The 20,604-nt window shown below is 45.5% G+C and overlaps 1 protein-coding gene across 4 annotated transcripts in view; it reads left to right on the forward strand.

Moving 5' to 3' along the window:
• Window positions 1-20,604, forward strand: part of Txndc11 (thioredoxin domain containing 11) — a 59,858-nt gene that overhangs the window by 29,416 nt on the left and 9,838 nt on the right. For 2 of the 4 annotated variants that reach the window (XM_047532875.1, XM_047532877.1), the window contains 3 exons: window positions 12,444-12,556; window positions 14,575-14,775; window positions 18,414-19,206. In XM_047532875.1, the coding sequence (XP_047388831.1) occupies window positions 12,444-12,556; window positions 14,575-14,775; window positions 18,414-19,206 (1,107 nt within the window). The remainder of the gene's footprint in view (window positions 1-12,443; window positions 12,557-14,574; window positions 14,776-18,413; window positions 19,207-20,604) is intronic. The other 2 variants (XM_047532876.1, XM_047532878.1) reach the window with 1 other exon arrangement.

Consider the following 20,604-nt stretch of genomic DNA (forward strand, 5'->3'; position numbering starts at 1 on the left):
TAGGGAGGCTGCCCTGGGCTATCCAGGTGGGCCCATTCCAATGAAGGGATCTTAAAAATGGAATTGGGAGCCAGAAGAACAAGGTCAGAGTGATGTGTTGTGAGGGCTTGTCTAGCCATCTCTGGTTGAAGATGAAGGGGGCTGCAGCTAAGCAGTCGGGCAACTTCTGAGAACTGCAGAAGGCCAAGAAATGGATCATTGTTAAAGCCCCCAGAAGGATCATGCTCTGCTGACTGGGCAGGTTGATTTCAGCACATGAAACTCATTTTAGACTTCTGATTTCCAGAACTGTAAGGCGAATGTGTATTGCTTTAGAACCCTAAGTTGTGGTAGTTTGTTATAGCAGCAACAGGAAACTAATACAGTCATATAGCAGTAAGTGCAGGAGCTAAGATGGGAGTAGACCCGTGGTCCAGAGCTTACCTCTTCCAGCCCTGCTGCCTTCTGCCTTTGGCCATTGTGCTGCACTGGGATGAGGCTAAAGGTGCAATATGGCGATTCCCTCCTCCTGGCCTTGCCTGTGGTACTGCTTTAAATGTAATGCCTTTCTCTGATTAACACCCCCCTTGCTAATTTGTCAAGGCCTAGTTGAAGTCCTAGAGATTGATTACACATTGCCTAGCTAGCACGACATCTCACATACCAGGGACATCAAATGGAAGTGTTCCTACCACTGACTCCCTTCTTGGAACTCCTGTTGAGTTGGTGGGCTGTCTCCACTGCAGCTTGGGTTGGTTTCTGATTTTCCCTTGGGCTTTCATGATACTTTCTGAATGACAAGTTCCCATAGGCAGGAACCAGATTTCCTGAGACCAACTCATTTTAGTGGCAGGCATCCTGGTGTGACCATGGCCCAGCCACGGCTTCTCACCGGCCTTCAGGTTCATATAGCTGGTGCCTGGACCACAGAAGAACCTGAAAGCAGCAGGTAGAGCAGGCGGTGTAAGCAGACAAGGTTAGACTGTGAAGTCTTGTCTTTTCTGACAGCAAAAAGAAAGGAATTTAATTGAAATGTATACAAGAGAAGTATTTGAATTGATTGATTTAATGTCGTTTTGGTATTTATTAAATGAGAAGAGTTGGTGTAAGGGTATATATTTTACTGTAATGTTAAATATATGTGCCAATGCATATTTGGCTCTATTGTTTATTTTCTCCTAAGATAATATATTTGGAACTACATTGCTCTTTCTCTCCCGCTTAACTTACAAGAAAGAAACTCATGGCTGAGGCGTCACACGGTTCCTTAGCAGTATCTTGGCGAGCACCAGGGTGTGTGTGTGCTGCCCAGATGCCAGGGTTTTTTCCCCCCCTGGATAATTGCTTTGTGCTTTATATGAAGAATTTAGAAAATGTATGAACCTCAAAGTCACATTTCTAGGGGAAAATGCAAATAATAGCAATAGTTTATGCTTTGAAAATAAGAATCTCTGTATTCTATATATTCCTTTGAAAGTTCTCTCCTTTTGATGGATGTTTTCATCATTGGAAGTGATGAAGTCATCATTGTAAAAGGTCATGGAGCACTGGGAACATGGCTTACTGTGGAAACACTTGAGAATGTTAGGGAGTGTTTTTATTTCTTTTTATTTAATTCTTTGTTCTCCCTTGTTCTGACTTGTCCAAAACCTGGGAAAGAAGAGTGGGGAAGCAGGATTAATAAAAATGTCTGAGAGTGTAGGATAAAGTGGGATTGTTTCCAAGCAGACAGACAGCCCCAAGTGCATGGTACGTGTTTGCCTATTGGAATGTCACTGTTTCCCAGTGTAAGGAAGTGAGAAAAGTTTTCCCAGGGAGGAAGTGGCTTTTTGGTCATGCTGATTAAATGTCATGTGACTCAATCTAGTTGTATTTAGTTTTGAAGTGCACCGTGGTTTATTTTGTTAGCAGTTATCTTTGTGAGTGTGTTTCTTGGCCTGATACTCCATGATCCCTGAGGCTTAGCTCTCATGCAGAAGTCTCCTGCAGTGTAGATGTTAACCTTGGCTTGCAGATTCACCTTGTTTGTTCAGTGCTGGCATATGTTGATTCTTCAGGTCTCCTTGGGTACCTCACCCTTAGTACACCAGATGCTGTAGACCCCTGAGAGAATTACCTTATTAAGTCTCTGGTTTTACTGCCAGGTACCTTTTCTTTCTAAAGAGAGAGATGAGGGGACTGCTCATCCTTGGCAATAATCATTCTCTGTTGGTGGAGGGATTTTCCACCAATGCTTCAGGAAGCATTATCTTATTTATACTTTCTAGTTAATTGCTCAATACAAAGATATACTACTCTTTGCTTTTTTGAGTACTGGCGATTGAACCCTAGGTCACTTACCCATGGCCACATTTCCAACCCTTTTTTGTATTTTATTTAGAGAAAGAGTCTTGCTGAGTTGCTTAGGGTCTCCCTAAGTTGCTGAGGCTGGCTTTGAATTTGTTATCTTCCTGCCTCAGCCTCCCAAGTCGCTGGGGTTACAAATGTGCACCACCACACCCTGTAAGACTTACTAACTGTTGGACATATCATCTCTGCCTGATTTTCTTCCTGAGATAAACAACTCTTGCTTTTCCATCATTACTATCCTGGCATAGTTTATTGAAAATGTAATATGAATCTCATAGTTAATTTCTAGTGACTACAATAAAAAATTAAAATGAAACAGGTTAAATTAATCAAATATATATCTGTATATATATGTATATATATATATTGTCATTTCAATCTGTAATCAGTATGAAAATTGAGATATGTTACCTTTTTTTGGTTTTTGAACCAAGTTTTTTAAAAGTATTTTATGCTGGGTGCCATGACGCATGCCTGTAATCCCAGGGGCTCGGGAGGCTGAGGCAGGAGGAGTGCAAGTTCAAAGCCAGCCTGAACAAAAGTGAGGCACGAAGCAACTCTGTGAGACCCTGTCTCTAAATAAAACATAAAATAGGACTTGGGATGTGGCTCAGTGGTCGAGTGCCCCTGAGTTCAATCCTTCATACCCCCCCAAAAAAATATTTTATGCTTTTATACATTTAACAGCACATATCAATTTAGACACTAAATTTTTCTTGGAAAGATGTTTTGTGTATTTAGATTTTATAAAATTTATGTCTGAAACAAGACACATAACCAAGTTGTTTTAAACATAAAGGTTTTCCAACTGCTGAATTGTCACATTACAATTAAATAGATTTAGTTCTTCATTGTTCACATTTCAGGGGCTCAGTGGCAATGTCTGTCTCGTGGCTGCTATCTGGAACAGTGCAGCTCTGGGCTGCGTGGCTCTCTGCAGGGCCCACCCAGGTATCCTGGGGAAAGCAGTTCTTTAATAAGGTCTACATCTCCTGCAGGCACAACCTCACGTAATGTTTCAGAGTGTGGTCCTGGTAGTCTGCTAGTGCTGAGTGTGAGTTGAGATCATTTGCTTCTCGCAGGACCCTTAATTACTTATTTTAAAGCACAAATTAAAAGGCTGCTCTACTTCCTAACGAAAGATAAACTATTCTTATTCTTTTTGGAATGTTTGAAATGTTAATCCCTTGGCTCACTATTGTGATTCATGGCTCAGAATATGTGTGTTTTACCCTAATATTAAACTGAAGTTTTAATATCAAAAATTGAATTTAAGGCAAATAATACTAAACAAAATAGGCTGACATTAAAACATTATGCAGATTCACTTCGGAAACGCCGCTTGCGTAAGGGAATTGCACCACTCGCGGATTCCACACGGATGGTCTGAGCTGTAGAAATTCGCGTCTACGCAAATTGCGGAGCTCCGTGGCTCCGCGCTAGTTTTGTTCCAAGAAAGGACGCTGTGGGGGAGTTGGGGCAGCTTCTAACGCATGCGTGGAGCGCCCTTCACCACGATTTTTCTCCCAGTGTGGCAGGTCGGTTGCTGAGGCCTTGGGCAGGCGAATGAGAAATGGAAGTTTCTGAAGCAATTACTTTAGCCAAAAGATGTCAGACTGATAAATTAGGATATGTATCTAAGTAAAATCTCTGTTAGACTATTTCCTCTCCCTCTGTAAAAGTAACTGCTTTAATCTCTTAGGGCAAAAAATGTGAACTTACTCAGTGCTAGGTGCGATGAGTTTTGCATAGCTGCCCCTACCGCGCCTCGCACATTTAAAACTCACTAACTGTAGTTCTTTTAAGACTAAAAGGGAAAGTTGAGTCCCGAGAACAAGTTACACACTTAAGTCTCGTTTTGAGGCTTTTGGCAATTTTTCAAAGTCTTAATCGATCTACTGTTTCTTACACCAAAGAGCAAAAACTCCTGATCCAGCCAAGCAGTTGCACGGACTGCTGCCTTGCATCACGCTCATTCTTGCTGCTGTTTCTTTGCTTATGCCATACCTCCAGTTTGAATGGTCTCTCCACTGCCCCGCCCCCCATCTTAAGCAACTAATACCCCACATTTTTCTCAAAAGTTGGATCTGGATATCTTATCTCTGCTTTATTACTCTGTTTCCTGTCTCTTATTTCACGTGTTGAGTTTTATCTGTATTCAATCATAATTTACTAAATAGTAAAATTCTGGAATTTTCTTATTGGTATGTAGCTGGATGCATATGACCATGATTAATAATGGTAAGCTTTAGTATGTATTGGGTACTTCTAAATTAGTTTACATGTGTATTAATTCCCATAACACAGTAAGTAAGAATTATTCGGGAAACTGAGGCACAGGAAGTTAGGTAATCTGCCCAAGATTACAGAACAGGGAGAAAAGAGAATTGGAGTCCAAATCCACTTAATATGGCTACACGGTGAAGAAGGTTGTTTCTCTTTTGGAGTATTTGTTTTCTGTATATTTATATTAGACACCTAATAAATGCCTACTGACTGCCACGAAAAAAAAAAAAAAAAAAAAACATTATGCAGAAAGCCAAAAACAAAAACCTTGATGTAAATGTGAGAGTTCAGATGGATCTGAGTGGAAAGCTCGGGGAATTTCGGCACCTTCCATCTCCCTGCGCCCGTGGAGGTTGCCGTGAGCTAGATGGTGAAAGTGGTGCGTGGAAGGCTCAGGAAGAGGTTTGGGGCTGTACCCAGGGGGTTGCAGGAGGCAGGAGTGGGGCATTCTGTTAGTGCCAGAGAACCCCAGTCTCATAAAAGATGACCAGGAGTAAACCTGCCCCAGTGTTGACAGTAGATGATAATGAAGGTCTCGGGAAGACCTTGGAGCTCTCAGGACGGCAGGGCACAAGCGCGAGCACCACAGTGCTCTGGGATGTGCTGCAGAGGGCCTGGGTGGTGGCTCCGTGGGCAGGGGGCTGCCTTGCAGCTGAGGGACACACAGGACCAGGGACACAAAGGCTCAGCACCTTTTGTAGCATATAGAAAAGAAGCCAGTCTCCCTCTGAGCAGCCGCAGGAGTTGCCTTGGTTTTCTTGCCCTACTTAGTTGCCTGCATGAGCAGCTGTAGAAACTACTTAGTTACTAATTTTTTTACCGTGGTGTTCTTTCAAGATCTCATACATCTTGCAGTGCTTTCTTTAAGTTTTTGGTACTGGGGATTGCACTTACTTAACCACTAAGCCACATCCTCAGCCCTTTTTATTTCTTTTTGAGACAGGGTCTTCCTGAGTTGCATAGGGACTCACTAAGTTGCTGAGGTTGTTCTTGAACTTGTAATCCTCCTGCCTCAGCTTCCCCATGCCCAGCTTATAGTGCTCTTCTTTTTTTTTTTTTTTTGCATTTCTTTTCTCCCATGTTTTTATTGGTGCATTATAATTAAACATAATGGTGGGATTCATTGTTACATATTGATAATGCACATGATAAAACAATATGATAATTAGTCAATATAATTCTCTAATATTTCCCCTTTCTTTCCCCAGTCCCTTTCCTTTACTGCTCTTCCTTTGATTTTCTTAGAATTTTTTTCATACATGTATATAGGGTAATAATGTGTGTCTCACTCCACAGTCCTTCCCATCCCTCCCCTCACTCCCCTCTGTACAATCCAAAGTTTCACAGTGCTCTTTGACACAGGCTGTCACTATGATTAGTAGAGATCTCAAGCCGGCATGTTACCAGGTGAATGAAATGTATCAAGAATCTTTTTATTAAGTTATTCAGCATATTCAAAGTTCTTAAAATATTGAGGACTCATTATGTTTAGGACAAAAGGATTCATTCTGTAAGTGATCAAGACCCCTGTTGTAGAATGCCCGGGGTCTGCCCTCACAGAGGTACTGTGGCCATGAGAGGGGCGGGCTGTTTTCTTGCATCACCCTGCACTGTAGGCTTCCTCTGCTAACCAAGTGTTCTTTGTTCTCACGAGACTGCAAGATTTCCACTCTATGCAGCAACTTCAACCGAGGTGTGATTTTTGTACATTTCTTTACATGTGAAAAATAAAGTTTTAAACAGCAGTGTGTTTGAGTGTGCTAGAATCCGTTTTGTGTGGCAGACTGTCTGTTCTGTTAATGGAGTTAAAAATGGTTTTTAAATGACCTCTTTCAACTTTGAGGTCAGGCTGTCACTTCTTATTCCTCTGCTCCCATAAATTAGTTGGTGACTTTGGCAGACTGTCAAATGAGTGTCCTTCCTGACTGCTTTTTCTTACCTTTTAATCGTGGCAGTCCACCAATATCCAGGCTTTCCCTCTGGACAGTGTTGTTTATGTTCTACCAGTTCTTGGCTTTTCTTAGGTCTTGCTTCTCTTTGACAGCCCTCGAAATACTACATGTTGTACCACTAAAAAAAAAAAATTAAGGGCTGCTGGGGGTGTTGCTTGGTGGTAGAGCATTTGCCTGTCATGTGCAAGGCTTTGATTCCCCAGCACCACACAAAGAAAAAAAAGATTAATTCAGGAACTAATTTGATACTTAAAGAAAGGCTGCAAACGGAGCAGAGATTTCCCTGATGACCTGCCTCTCCAGGCTGTCCCCATTGTTAACATTTAATGTATTCATTTATATTTTATGGTGATTTTGTAAAAACTAAGAAATAAACTATGATACATAGGTTTTGTAAAAGCTAAGAAATTAGCATTGATTGCCATACTGTTAACTAAACTTCTTTCCGTATTTGAGTTGTCCCAATGTTTCCACTAGTGTCAAACAGGATGTACTTTGAGATCTCACATTACAGTTGGTTAGTTTTTCTCCTTAGTCACCTGACTTCTGACAATTCCTCTCTTTCCTTGTCTTTCATGACTGTGACATTTTTGAAGAGCCCTGCTCAGGTATTTTATACAAAGTCCCTCAGTTCTGGTTTCTCTGATGGTTTCTTGTGATTGGCATGTGTTTTTCCAAGAATGTCATAAAAATATACCTTCTCAGTGCCACTTACAAAGGTTCCCAATGTCAGTGTGTCTTCTACTGGTGGTGTTAATTTTCATCACTTGATTAAGGTCGTGCTGCTGGGTGTCTTCAGTGAGAATTTACTGTCTTTCCTTTGTAATTAACAAATACTGTGGGTGGCTGGGAGCTCAGTAGTAGAGCACTTGCCTAGTGTGCATGTGGGCCTGGTTCCATCCCCAGCACTGCAAAACAGTCGTAATAATCACATGGTGGGGCTGAAACTCTGGTAGAGTGCCTGGTCCTGGGGAAGCAGCTGCCTCTTCTCACTTAGCAGTAAGCTCACGGAGTGAGGTGCTTCCTTCATCCTAGTGCCATCACTTTTGGTTTTGTTCGGATTATTCCCAGTAATGCTGGGGTTGCCTCTGGTCTTTGGATAAGTTCCACTCTTTTTTTTTAAATTTCATCCTAGATTTTATTTTCTCTTTACACATTTTTTATTGATGTATTATAGTTATACATAATGATGAGATTTATTGTTACATATTCATACATGCACACAATACAACTATATTATTTGACCAGTATCACTCCCTAGCACTTCCCCTTTCTCTCCCCTCCTTCCACCCTCTGGTCCCTTTTTTCTGTTGATCGATCTCCTTTTGATTTTCATGAGAGAACCCCCCCCATACACATAACTTTCTTTTCTTTTTTTCTCTCTAGCTTCCACATATGAGAGAAAACATATGACCTTTGACCTTCTGAGTTGATTTATCTCACTTAACATAATGGTCTCTAGTTCTATACATTTTCCTGCAAATGATATGATTTCATTATTCATGGCTGAATAGAACTCCACTGTGTATATATACACCACATTTTCTTTATCCATTCATCCATTGATGGACACGTAAGCTAGTTCCATAGTTTGGCTGTTGTGAATTGTGGTGTTATAAACTTGGGTGTGCATGGATCACTGACTAATTCTTTAGGGTAAGTACTAAAGAATGGTAGAGCTGGATCATATGGTGGTTCCAGGCCTAGTCTTTTGAGGATCCTCCATACTGATTTCCAAAGTGGTTGTACTAATTTATACTCCCACCAACAGTGGAAAAGTGTTTCTTTTTCTTCACATCCTCTCAGTATTTATTACTATTATTATTGATGGCTGCCATTCTGATGAAATTGCAGTGTAATTTTGATTTGCATTTCCCTAGTTGTTAATGGTGTTGAACATTTTTTCATACATTTCTTAGCCATTTGTATTTCTTTTGAGAAGTGTTTGTTTAATTAATTTACCCATTTATTTTAAGGATATTTGGTTTTTTGATGTTACATTTTTTGAATTCTTTGTATATTTTAAAAATGAATCCTATGTTAGAAAGTAGTCAGAAAAAATTTTCTCCCATTGTGTAGGTTCTCTTTTCATATTCCTAATTGTGTCTTTTGTTGTGCAGAAGGTTTTTTTTTTTTTTTTTGGTACGGTAGGTAGGGGGACTAAACTCAGGAGCACTTGACCATGAAGCCACCTCCCTAGCCCTATTTTGTATTTTATTTAGAGTCAGGGTCTCACTGAGTTGCTTAGTACCTCACTTTTTGCTGAGGCTGGCTTTGGACTCGCGATCCTCCTGCCTCAGCCTCCCGAGCTGCTGGGATTACAGGCGTGTGCCCCCGTGCCTGGCATACAGGAGCTTTTTTTGTGTGTGGTGCTGGGGATTGGGATTGAACCCAGGGCCTTGTGCATGCCAGGCAAGCACTTTACCAACTGAAGCTTTTTAATCTGATGCCCCAGCCCCAGAAGCTTTTTAATTTGATGCCATTGCATTTATTAATTCTTGGCATGATTTCCTGAGATTTAGGGGTCCGATTGAGAAAGTCATTCTCTGTGTCTAAAAGCTGGAGTGTTGACCAATGTTTTCTTCTAGGAGTTGCATAGTTTCTTATCTAATTCCTAGGTCCTTGATCCATTTGCAGTTGACTTTTGTGCAGGTTGAGAGATAAGGGACTAGTCTCATTCTTCTACATGTGTATATCTAGTTTTCTAGCACCTTTTTTTTTTCTTGTACTGGGGATTGAACCCAGGGGTGCTTAACCTCTGAGCAACATCCCCAGCCCTTTTTTAATATTTTAATTTGAGACAGGGTCTTGCTGAGTTGCTTAGGGCCTTGCTAAGTTGCTGAGACTGGCTTTGAACTCATGATCCTCCTGCCTCCATCTCCCCAGCTGCTGGAATTACAGGCGTTTGCCACCAGGCCTGGCCCTAGCACCACTTTTAAAAAAAGCTCTTTTCTCCAATGTGTGTTTTTCAAGTCCCCATCTTTTATGAGCACTTGTTTGCCTTCACACAAGGAATTTGAGGCTTATCTTGTACTTTCCTTGTCCCAGCTCTGAAATCAGTTTCTTCACCAAGAGCCTGGTTCCTTTTATCAGAGAACTATGTTTGGAAAGCAGTGTGCTGGGTGTTGGGTGTGCTCATAGGTATGGGTGACCTTGCTCTAAGGTCTTCTCAGCAGGGAGCTCTAGGCAGTACCGATGCAGCATGCATCTGCATTCCCAGGTCACACACGTGTACTTTAGTTGCCCTGGTTTACCTGATTCTCTCTGGTTCCATTCTGCCACCACAGCGTTTATTTTAACCTTTCCTCCACTGTGTGAGTTCTTACTCCCTCAGTGAGAGCCCTGGCGCTTGTCGTCTGTAACATATTTACTCACAAAGAAGTAAATAAATTAGTAGTTTCAGAATTGCTGATTTACCCCACTGTGAGAAACACATTTGGAAGGAGATTTCCGGCATGTGTGTAGAGTCCTGGCCGTCCTGTTGGGCAGCAGCACCCAGTCCGGGTGGTGCTTTCCAGTTGCTTCGGTGGGTTCTCGCCCCCATCCTCTGAGTGCTCCATGATTCTTGTGCAGTACAGTTAGGTTTCTCGGTTAGTGATCGTGTTCTGCAGGAGTCCCCTCATCTCGGTTGGTTTGATGGTTTCATTTTGGAGTGTGTGAGGGCATGGGAATCATTACTGCAGCTAGGGTCCCATCAGAACCCACTGGGGACACCAGGCCTCTCAGCCCTGCTTCGCCACAGCCATCACTCTCTAATTTCTGCCTTATTTTTCCTCTATTTCTTCTGTGCCACTTTAAACTCATCAGATTTGTGTTGAAGATTATCTGCGGTGGCAGAAGTGAATGTCACTCCCACCTCATGCTGTCGGCTGCTCCTTCCTGAGTAAAGGAAGATGTTACTGCCGGAAGGCGGGACTCAGGATTGACTAGACACTAAATGTGTTTAGCACCTTTGTGTTTTTTATCTTAGCCACTTGGATATAACTTGGTAAATTTAGAGTTGAACAAACTTTATATGACATCTACTGATGAAGCAGAAAGGGGAGAGGAAGGCATGCACTTTTTCCTCCACTATCATGTTTACCCTCCTTAACACCAAATACTTTATATCACACAGATGTTACAGTATTATGTGTGCTATGAAAAAAAGTGAAAATGTCACACCAGAGGTCCTCATTCATCTCTGTTCCTCGACACCAAACCATTTTTAAATTTTTTTTTAGATGTTTACAGACCTTTATTTTTATTCATTTATTTATATGTGGTGCTGAGAATTGAACCCAGTGCCTCACAAATGCTAGGCAAGCGCTCTACCACTGAGCCACAACCCCATCCCCACTAAAACAGTTTTATTAACCTTTCAGAGTCTTTTCTTTATTCTTTCTTTTATTTTTGCTTTTATTTTGGTGTTAAGTATTGAACCCAGTGATGCTTTACCACTGAGCCCCCTCCCTACCCCTTTTATTTTTTTATTTTGAGCCAAGGCCTCACTGAGTTGCTGAGGCTGGCCTTGAACTTGTGATCCTTCTGCCTCAGCCTCCCAAGTTGCTGGGATTGCAGGCATGTGCCACCACGCCTGGCTCAGAATCTTGTGATTTATTTTTGTTTTTTTAAGATGTGGTTTTTCTGTGTTGCCTAGGCTGGTCTTGAACTCCAGGGCTCAAGTGATCTTCTTCTTCAGCTGGGGCTAGGGCATATACCACCATACCCTCCTTTCAGGCTTTTTACATTTCTAAATATATGCAAGTATGGGGAAAAATATTGTTTTACAAGTGTTTTTTAAATTTTTTAACATAAAAGGTGTGCTTGGCGTCTTTGCTTGCTTTCTCTGTCTTGCGTGTCTTCAAGATCTGTTCTTGCTGTACAGAGAGCTCTGCTGTGCAGTTCCTAACATCTGCAGGTACCTGTTGGCAACTGTGCTGATAAACAGATGTGGGTTGCTGGCTGTGTCTCTTTGTTGCAAGCAGTCCACAAGCCATTCTCCCCGTGGCTGAGCCTGCCCTCCCTGTCCTGCAAGCCTCCTGCGGGAGCACTCCCTGCTCATTTGGTCATCAATACTTGACATTTCTTATGTCTTAACTGTGGGAAATTTGAAGTAACAAGTGGCATTTTGTTTTCTTTTGCTTTTCTGGGATGGTGTGGAGTTGAGTGCATTTCCATAGTTATCAGCCATGGCACATCCTGTCTTGTGCTCTGCCTGTCTTAACCATTTTATTTTTCATCCTGATTTGTGTAATGCTTTGTATATGCTAGATTTGCTCATTTAGTAAATGTTCACCAGTTTCTTACTGTGTATATACCCCAGACTTTGCTGTAGGTTCAGGGTGCCAGCAATAAACAAGGGCTCTTAATTTTACAGAACTTACATTCTGAAGAGGAAGTTGGACCAAGGAAAATCTAAGTGACTAAGATTGTGAAGACACTAATAGGTGCTATAAAAAAATAGAATAGTGGTACAGAAAGTGATCATCAAGGGACCACAGTCCTCTAGACCATCCCTGGGTGTTTGAGTTGGGGCGGGAAGGCTTGTTGAAGAAGGTGGGAATGGAGATGAATGAAGCAAAGGAGCCAGCCTGGAGAAGTGTCCAGAGAGTACAGCACACGCCAGGGCCCTGAGGTGGGCCTAGTGAGCAAGCGGGGCAGGTCCAAGCCTCACAGACAGACCCAGCGGGTTCCTCAGCACATGTGATTTGAGAGGCGTTACTCTTGGGTGGACTTGACGCTGGCCAGGTTTCCACAGCTCCTTTCCTTCCCGTCTAGGCTAGGTAGGCAGAGCCTTGCTCTAGGGGGGCTTGCGCATCAGGACTGGATCATTGGGTTTGTGGTTGTTTTGAGGCATAGGCCTTTTCTTTAATAAAGGAAAATTTTCTGTTTCAGATTACCTAGGAACAGTACGATTTGGGGTTATCACAAATAAACATCTTGCGAAACTGGTATCCTTAGTACACTCTGGAAGTGTGTATTTACATAGACATTTCAACACATCACTTGTAAGTATTTTGAAATTGCATTTGTAATAGAGCAGTGGTTCTTAACTTGTGTAGGCCACAGACTCCTTTGAGAACTGGCTGGATGCACGGATGCTCTCCCGAAGAGAGCGCACATGACTTTACGTGCAGACTGAGAGTTCCTACAGGCCAGCGCCCACGCCCCTGCTTCAGAGTCCACGCATCACGGACTCTGGAACATAACATTCAGCAGTTCTTTGTGTATGTTCTTAGATTTTGGTGTGGCCTGGTTAGTTTCCTCTTGGATGGAATTGCAGTCACTGCCGGGAGAGCTTACTCTGGCTTGTATTCTCAGAGATTGAGCGTCCACTGGGCAAGGGGTGTTCTTGGTTTATTCCTGTCTTTCATGAAGATGGCAATGGGACATGCTTTTCTCCTTTGCTGACATAATGGATTTTTAAGTTGTCCAGTCACAGGGGGAAGTTGATGACGTCTCACCCCAGAGATCCTTGGCTCCCGTCGTCTCTTTTATTCCCTGGTTTTGTTTGCTCTTTTTGGGGCGGCCTCCACTCAGCTATTTGAGCGTCAGCCTGTGTCCTGTGCAGTTCTGTGCTCCTCCTCTGTTGACGACTGCTTCCTCAGTCTCGTCACCAAGAATTTTTTCCTTCGGTGCTTTCTGTCTCTCTGACTTCATTGACAGTGTCAGTGACTTACAGGTCATTTGATGATTGATAGCCCTTACCCAGAGTAAGGACTGTCCCCTTTAAGCCAGGTTCCCGTGGCTCACCTGGTGCGTCACGTGCCTTCAGAGGCACTGCCAGGCCCTCTCTGGGGGCCCTGCTTGCCCGTCACCCTGGCTTCTCGGTATCTCCAGTGTGCCAGATGTTGTGCTTTGCTTCCTGCAGTTATATTCCAAGTCAAATGTATTTTTGGCTCTCTGAGGAGAAGTGTTTGTGACCGTGTCGCAGTGTTTTCAGACTCCACAGCCCCTCAGCGCCACTGCCGTAATGGTCTCTCCACCACGCACCTCTCTCCTTGTGCCTGAGTGTCTTTTGACTTCATCTGCTTTTGCTAGCTATCATTTTCCCACATTCTTCATTCCTGGCCTAAATATACCATATGTATTTATAGTAAAGGGTGCTGAGGAAGAAAATTTACATGGCTGGAGAAAACAGGTGTAGCTGTGAGGGGACACCGAGACACATCAGGGTTACTGCTTTAATTAGATACTTTTTAAGGTTGGTTGGTTTAGCTGTAGAATTCCTTTTTATCAAACGGCATGTTTGGGGACAGTAATATAAACAATGAAAGCAGTGGACATCTTCATTGTGGGGTAATTTAGATTTCCACTTTAGAGGGTATCAGATACCTCATATTGTGAAATTCTCCAAAGCACCTCTTTGGAAATTCTGCCTGAAACCAGTGATTTATATCATTGGACTTTAACAAATAATCATATGTTCACCTTTATTGATTTTTGTAGAGAAGCAAAGCCAAACCCTGAGTACCTCTTTGCTTTGTGTGTTCACACACCATGTGAGCCATAGCCTCGAATGAGCTCAGGCCACTCGGGTCCGTTCACAGGCTTGCGGGGTCCCTGCCTCTGCCAGGTCCTCCAGTCCCTTGGGTGCCTGTGAGCCAAGCTGATGCAGCCTCTGTCTCACGGGAACTGTCTCCCCCTTGGGGACAGGATTTTAGGACCAAGGTAAAATCTAACAGGTCCTGAATCCCTGATTCCTATTCCTACAGGGGAGTCTCCATCCTGTACAGATACACAATGAGGTTTCACAGCTCTCCTGGGATAGGCTGGTAGCGGTCCTCGTGGCCACCAGCAAGCAGGGGAGGTTATTTGTGGGTGGGCACATCTGTCTGAAGGGGAGTGGGGATTCGCTGATCAGCAGGCTCCTACCTCTGTTGCTCTCTGCCCTAGCAGCCAAGGTCTGGGTGGTGGAGTGCTGGCCTCACTTGCGGGCACCCTGGGTTCCTGTGGGTCAGTGTGGGCTCTGGTGCGGCCCTGTCCTGCCCAGCCCCCTGACCCTCTGTGTACTCGTCCTCTGCAGGTCTTCCCCAGGGAGGTCCTGAACTACACGGCTGAGAACATCTACAAGTGGGCCTCGGAGAACCGCGAGACACTCTTCCGGTGGCTGCGGCCGCATGGAGGCAAGAGCCTCCTGCTGCACAACGAGCTCAAGAAAGGACCAGCGCTCTTTCTGTTCATACCTTTTAACCCCTTAGCCGAAAGTCACCCTTTAATAGATGAGGTAAGAGGCATCGTGGTCAAGTGGGCGGGGCAGGGGACCCAGTAGCTCGGCCTCTCTGGCTCCATGTCCAGGAGCATTTACTTGGCCACCCGTGGCTGTACTCCGCCCCCATCAGTGGCCTGGAGATCCTGTGCCTCCAACAGGGACCACCCTAGTTGGTCTGGCCGCAGTATGGACAGCTGCTCAGGTCTGGGGAGAGTAGGTGGGACAAGAGGTCAGACCACCTCTCCAGAGAAAGACCAAGCGTCCCCTTCCTGCAGCAGGAATGGCCTAGGAAATGCCGTTCTTCTGAGGGGGTGGCCAGACTGCCAGCCCTGGCCACCACAGGTCAGCAAAAAAGAGGCCCGCAGCCCAGCAGCCAGGAGCCGCAGCAGCCATGTTGGCTCTGCTTTCCCCTCAACCTCCTTGTTGCACAGAGAGCCAGAGGGATTTAGAGACAGCCACCTCCAGGAGTCGGCCCTCCCTCCCGCCTTCCCTGCTTTCTGGGGCACTCCCTGTCCCTGGGTGTGAGTTTATTTTATACGTGGATCATTTGGAGGCACTTAGACAGAGCAGTAACAATCAGCAGAGGCGGCCTGGGATTGCTAAATTGGATTTACTGGGGGTTTTATTTTTTCTTTCCCTCAAGGATCCTTTAATTGGCCAAAACCAATTTCAGACAGCTGTGTACCACAGGCCAGGCTAGGCAGCTGCTGCCTCTCCCGTCCCCTCAGTGCCCGCCTGGAGGGACAGAGGGCAGGACTCCTGCGAGGCTGCGCACTTGGCTACTCTGGAGCCTGTTGTTAAGGGCGTTATCCCTCGGGACTTCTGAAGGAGCACTGCTGTCCTGGTCAGGGGAGAAGAGAAGAGAGAACCACGCGGTCCTCCTTTCCCTCTGGTGAGGGAGGCGGCCGGGTATAAACTTGATTCCTTCAGGAAGCCTCTGCCTCACAGAGGAACTGTACTAGTGCTGACACCCCTGTGACTGGGCCTCTCCAGAACCTGGTGTTAGGGCCACCAGCTGTTGACAGGAGAGACAGGGCTTTCAGCACAGTGGCCATCGTGGTTATGGAGTCTCATGTCACCTTCTGAAGTTCCGAAGTGCCAGTGACCTGGGCAGGGTGTTTTGTGGCAGAAGCCCAGATTCTCTCCAGAGGGCGTGGTTGGTGTAGGCTCCTGATTGGGGGACCCTTGCTTCCCGGCTTGTTCCCGGAAGAGCACTCCCCACACTCGTCCCCATTTCCTGTGCCTGCCGACAGGCCTTCTTTGGTCTCAGTTTGATCTGCAGCTCCTTTCCTTGGGTTCCCACAATCCCTGTGAGGTATTCAAATTCCCTGAACCTGAGCGTATGATTGTCATGACTGAAAAACAGGCGACTCCTGTGTTCACAGTACTGTGAATTACCTAGGCAGGTGACACATCTGTCCAGCACACTTCCCTCTTTGTTTTGGGTCAGTGTGGCCAGTGTTTATGGAGCACTGTGCTGCGGGGCTCAGGGGAAGGATGTGAACAGCAGTCTCGGCCTTGGTCTCAGAGACAGGTCCAGTAGAGAGCCATAACGCAGGACAGGACACTCAGCCCTAGACCCAGGGTCAGCAGGAATTGGGGGGGGGGACACCATTTCAGAAAGTGGGGGCCTAGAGAGGGACTGGGGGAGAGGGATTGAGACCGCTGAGCTGAGGGAAGCAAAGGGGAGGAAGCACCTGGCAGAGGGACTGTGGTGGGAGGCCGCAGCAGGTCTTGCTGTTGGACCCTGTGCCGCCTGCTGGGGAAGGTGCCCTGTGGGGAAGACCCTGGGAGGACCTTTGGAGGGCAGGGTCTGGGGGGCTTCTCCGAGAATTCCAGTACCAACTAGCCATCAAAATCTTGTTGACAATGTAGAGTTGTGACCAGAGTAGTAATTTTTCTGGCAGCAGAATTCCAGAAAAGTGAGTGGTATTAAGAACCTGAAATGGGTGGCAAATAGTGTCTGTGGTGGGGGCAGTAGCAGCAGTGACCAGAGGCAGACTCAGCAGGTGCCTGGGTGAGGTGGGTGATGTGCCTACAGCACTCAGGCTGAGTGGTGCGTGTGTGAAGGCAGCTTTGTTTCCCCCCACCGCTGGAAGCCTCGTTTGGGGCAGGAAGCAAAGCAGCTTACAATGCTGAGAATAAAGCAAGCACCCTCCTGAGTGAGGGTCTTGGCTTGAGAGAGCCGGACAAGGACACTGGAAACAATTGTGGTAGGGCACGTGCAGGGCATTGTGGGTGTGGCCTGAAGTGGGTGGGGGCTCTTGCACGTGTGCACCTGCGTATATCCAGAGTTCTAGAGAGCTCCTAGACACCGCAGTGTGTATGATGCAGCTTGTTAATCAAAGGAAATACTTTCCTCAGCCAGCAGTCTGTGTGAGTCTTTCCCACTGCAAGAGTTTCTTTGAGACAGTCACAGTGTGTGAGTCTGGTGCACGGGCATGGATGTTGCAATCAGATTTATGAATTTCTCTGATGAAAGAAAGGAGAAGAAAGCATCTGTTGCACAAAGATTTTAAATTATTTGCCAAGCTTTCCTTAATAGTTTAATTAAACATGACATCAAACAGCAGAACAGGATGGTACCTGGAGGTACATTTTCAGAACCATGAAAGGAGTGAAATATAGAAGCCAGTTCATGGGAGCAGAGTATGTGCCTTCCTCCTTGTGTGCACAGTACTTTCTTCCAAGAGAGATTAACGAAAGAGATGAGCAGAGAAGATTCTAGGACTTTTGCTCTCTTTAATGTAATTAATGTTTTCATATGTGAACATTTTATAAAAGATGATATTAAAGGTTTTATGGGGTGCTGAGAGGAGGAGGCACCTCGTCTGGTCTGAGACTGCGAAGGCAAATGGGCCAGGTCGCAGGCAAATGGGCCAGGTCGCGTTGTCCAGAGGTCATAGGGGCCCATCAGATGTTGTTTGGCCGAGGAGTGTCGTCATGCTTGGGTCATATTTTTGGAAATGAAGTGGGGCAGTGTGCAGGTGTGTATGTTGTAAAATACATTTTTGGTTTTTTTTTTTTTTTTTTTTTTTTTTTTTTTTTGGTACTAGGGATTAAATCCAGAGGCACTCAACCACTGAGCCACATCCCCAGTCCTTTTTTGTATTTTATTTAGAGACAGGGTCTCACTGAGTTGCTCAGGGCCTCATTAAATTGCTGAGGCTGGCTTTGGATTTGCCATCCTCCTGCCTCAGCCTCCCAAGCTACTGATTATAGGCGTGCACCACGGTGCCCAGCCTGTATGAAATACTTTGATGCACTTGTTTGGGAAGGTGTTAGACTCATTAATGAAGATGTAGAAGAAGACATTGTGGAGGAATTCTGAAGGTGTGAAGGAAATGCACTTTTTGGCAGTGGAGGGATTGAAGTTCTCTTTCTGTTCCTTGACAGCCTGGACATAAGGCCTGGGCTCAGCCCCTTCCCCTCTCCTCTCGTACAGTGGGCTAGGACCCCTTCTGACTCAAAAAAATGTGTTCACTGCTTGTCAGCAGACTGGCATGTTAGAAAAGCACCCCCGAGCTCTGAGCAGGTCCTAGAAGGTTGCTGCCGGCTGAAGCTGGCCTCCCAGCCTGGGCTCTGCCTGCCACCCAGAGGAGGTGCTTTCCAGGCATCCTGGGACCTCTCACCAGCTCTGCCCTGTCTTTCAGATCACCGAAGTGGCCTTGGAGTACAACAACTGTCACGGGGACCAGGTGGTGGAGCGCCTACTTCAGCACCTGCGGCGGGTGGACACACCCGTGTTCCAGTCCCTGGCGCCACAGCCGCCGGCTCCGCTGCTGGACACACCGCCGGTGGCAGCGTCCCCCTGCTGCAACAGTGTGGTGCTGCCCCAGGGGCACTCCTTCTCCAGGACCCACAACGTCTGTGAGCTGTGCGTCAACCAGACTGCCGGGGGCCTCAGGCCAAGCTCGGCCAGCATGTCACAGTGCAGCTTCTTTGAGATGGCGGCAGCCCTGGATTCCTTCTACCTCAAGGAGCAGACCTTCTACCACGCGGCATCAGACAGCATGGAGTGCAGCAATTTTTTAACTTCCTACAGCCCTTTCAGCTACTACACTGCATGTTGCAGGACCATTAACAGGGGCGTGGTGAGCTTCATCGATTCTGAACAAGGTGTCTTTGAAACCCCGACCCTTGCATTCTCTTCCCTGGAGAAGAAATGTGAGGTCGCCGCCCCGAGCTCCCTTCCTCACATTGAGGAGAACAGGTATCTCTTCCCTGAAGTGGGAGTGGCCAGCACGACCTTCACAGGCCTGAGCTGCAGAACCAACAAGACCCTGAACATCTACCTTCTGGATTCCAATTTATTTTGGTTATACGCCGAGAGGCTGGGTGCTCCGAGCTCCACGCATGTGAAAGAGTTTGCCACAATTGTTGATGTGAAAGAAGAGTCTCACTATATCTTGGATCCAAAACAAACGCTCATGAAGTTCACCCTAGGTACTGTAGGTGGAGTCCCCAGCATACTAAGTTTTCCTTAACTTAATATAGGTAACTCAGATTGAGAGGGCTTGTTACACTGGGTTGTGGGGGTGATGGTAGCTCTGTGGCTCATTTTAAGTCTTTATCCATCAGTCATAATTTTAAAAGAAGCTTATTTGGTCTATTAAATGACATGGAAACTTCCTAACTCCAAACTTTGGATAAGCTTATCAATCTGATGGGGTAAGGCTCCAACTCTCTAGTTGGCCGTCCCTGTCCCATTTTTAAGGTAAAGCCAGCTGGCTGTGTGTCAGGCAAGGAGGGGAGAGCCCTTCTGGGGAGACGTCCAGGGGCTGATGAATGGGAACAGTTAACAGCACGTCATTCTCGAGCAGTGAGGAAACAAGAGCGCCTTGCCACCCTCACTGTCTTGCAGGTCTGAACGTGTGAGCCTCAGGGCCACCAGGCTCCATCTGTTCTGCTGCAGCTTTCTAGGAATGCTGCTGTGACCTCAGGTGCCTAGATTGTAACAAGCAGGGGTCAAGTGCAGTAAACAAAGTCAGGTTGCAAATAAGTGAAATTCTCTTCCAGGGTTAGAGTTCCATTGTGGGTAAGATCCTGGAGCTTGCCCCTGGGGTTTGGCAGCAGCAGCAGCTGACCCACACTGCCCGTTCCCAGGACCTTGGTGGAGCCCTTGACAGACAGGGGGAAGTGAGAATTCAAAAGCCTTATTAGTTCAGCCTCACTGGAGACTCAGGGGACAAGCAGTATTTGCCAAATGGAGAGAGGAGGAACTTGGTAGTGAAGGAAACTATTTTCAAGTTCAGAGGGTATGAAAGCAAGAGTAAACTCAAGAGTCCCTGAATGCTAGTCCTCATAGCTGTCCTCTTTTGATCAAGGTGGAGTGGGTTTGTGCCTGAGTCACAGTTATGAAGGTACTTGACATAAATGTTGGTTCCCCATAGCAAATTATGTATGATAATCATGAGTACTCCTTGGTGCTTAAAAGAATCCTATGACCAGTCTCTTTCTGGAGGACATAATCTTTTGATACTACAAATTACTCCTGATTCATGTTTTCTAAGGATATTTTGGTATATTGGGTTTTCCTAAAATGAAACAAGCATTTATTTTATTTGTTTATTTATTTACTTTGGTACAGGGGATTGAATTCAGGGGCACTCAACCACTGAGTCTCATCCCCAGCCCTATTTTGTATTTTATTTAGAGACAGGGTCTCACTGAGTTGCTTAGAGCCTCACTTTTTCTGAGGCCGACTTTGAACTCCCGAGCCACTGGGATTACAGGTGTGCGCCACTGCGCCCAGTATTTATTTATTTATTTATTGTGGTTCTGGGGATTGAACTCAGGGCCTTGTGCATGTGAGGCAAGCACTCTACCAACTGAGCTATATGT

This window comes from Sciurus carolinensis, chromosome 18 (assembly GCF_902686445.1).
Source record: "Sciurus carolinensis chromosome 18, mSciCar1.2, whole genome shotgun sequence".
NCBI classification, from domain to species: domain Eukaryota; kingdom Metazoa; phylum Chordata; class Mammalia; order Rodentia; family Sciuridae; genus Sciurus; species Sciurus carolinensis.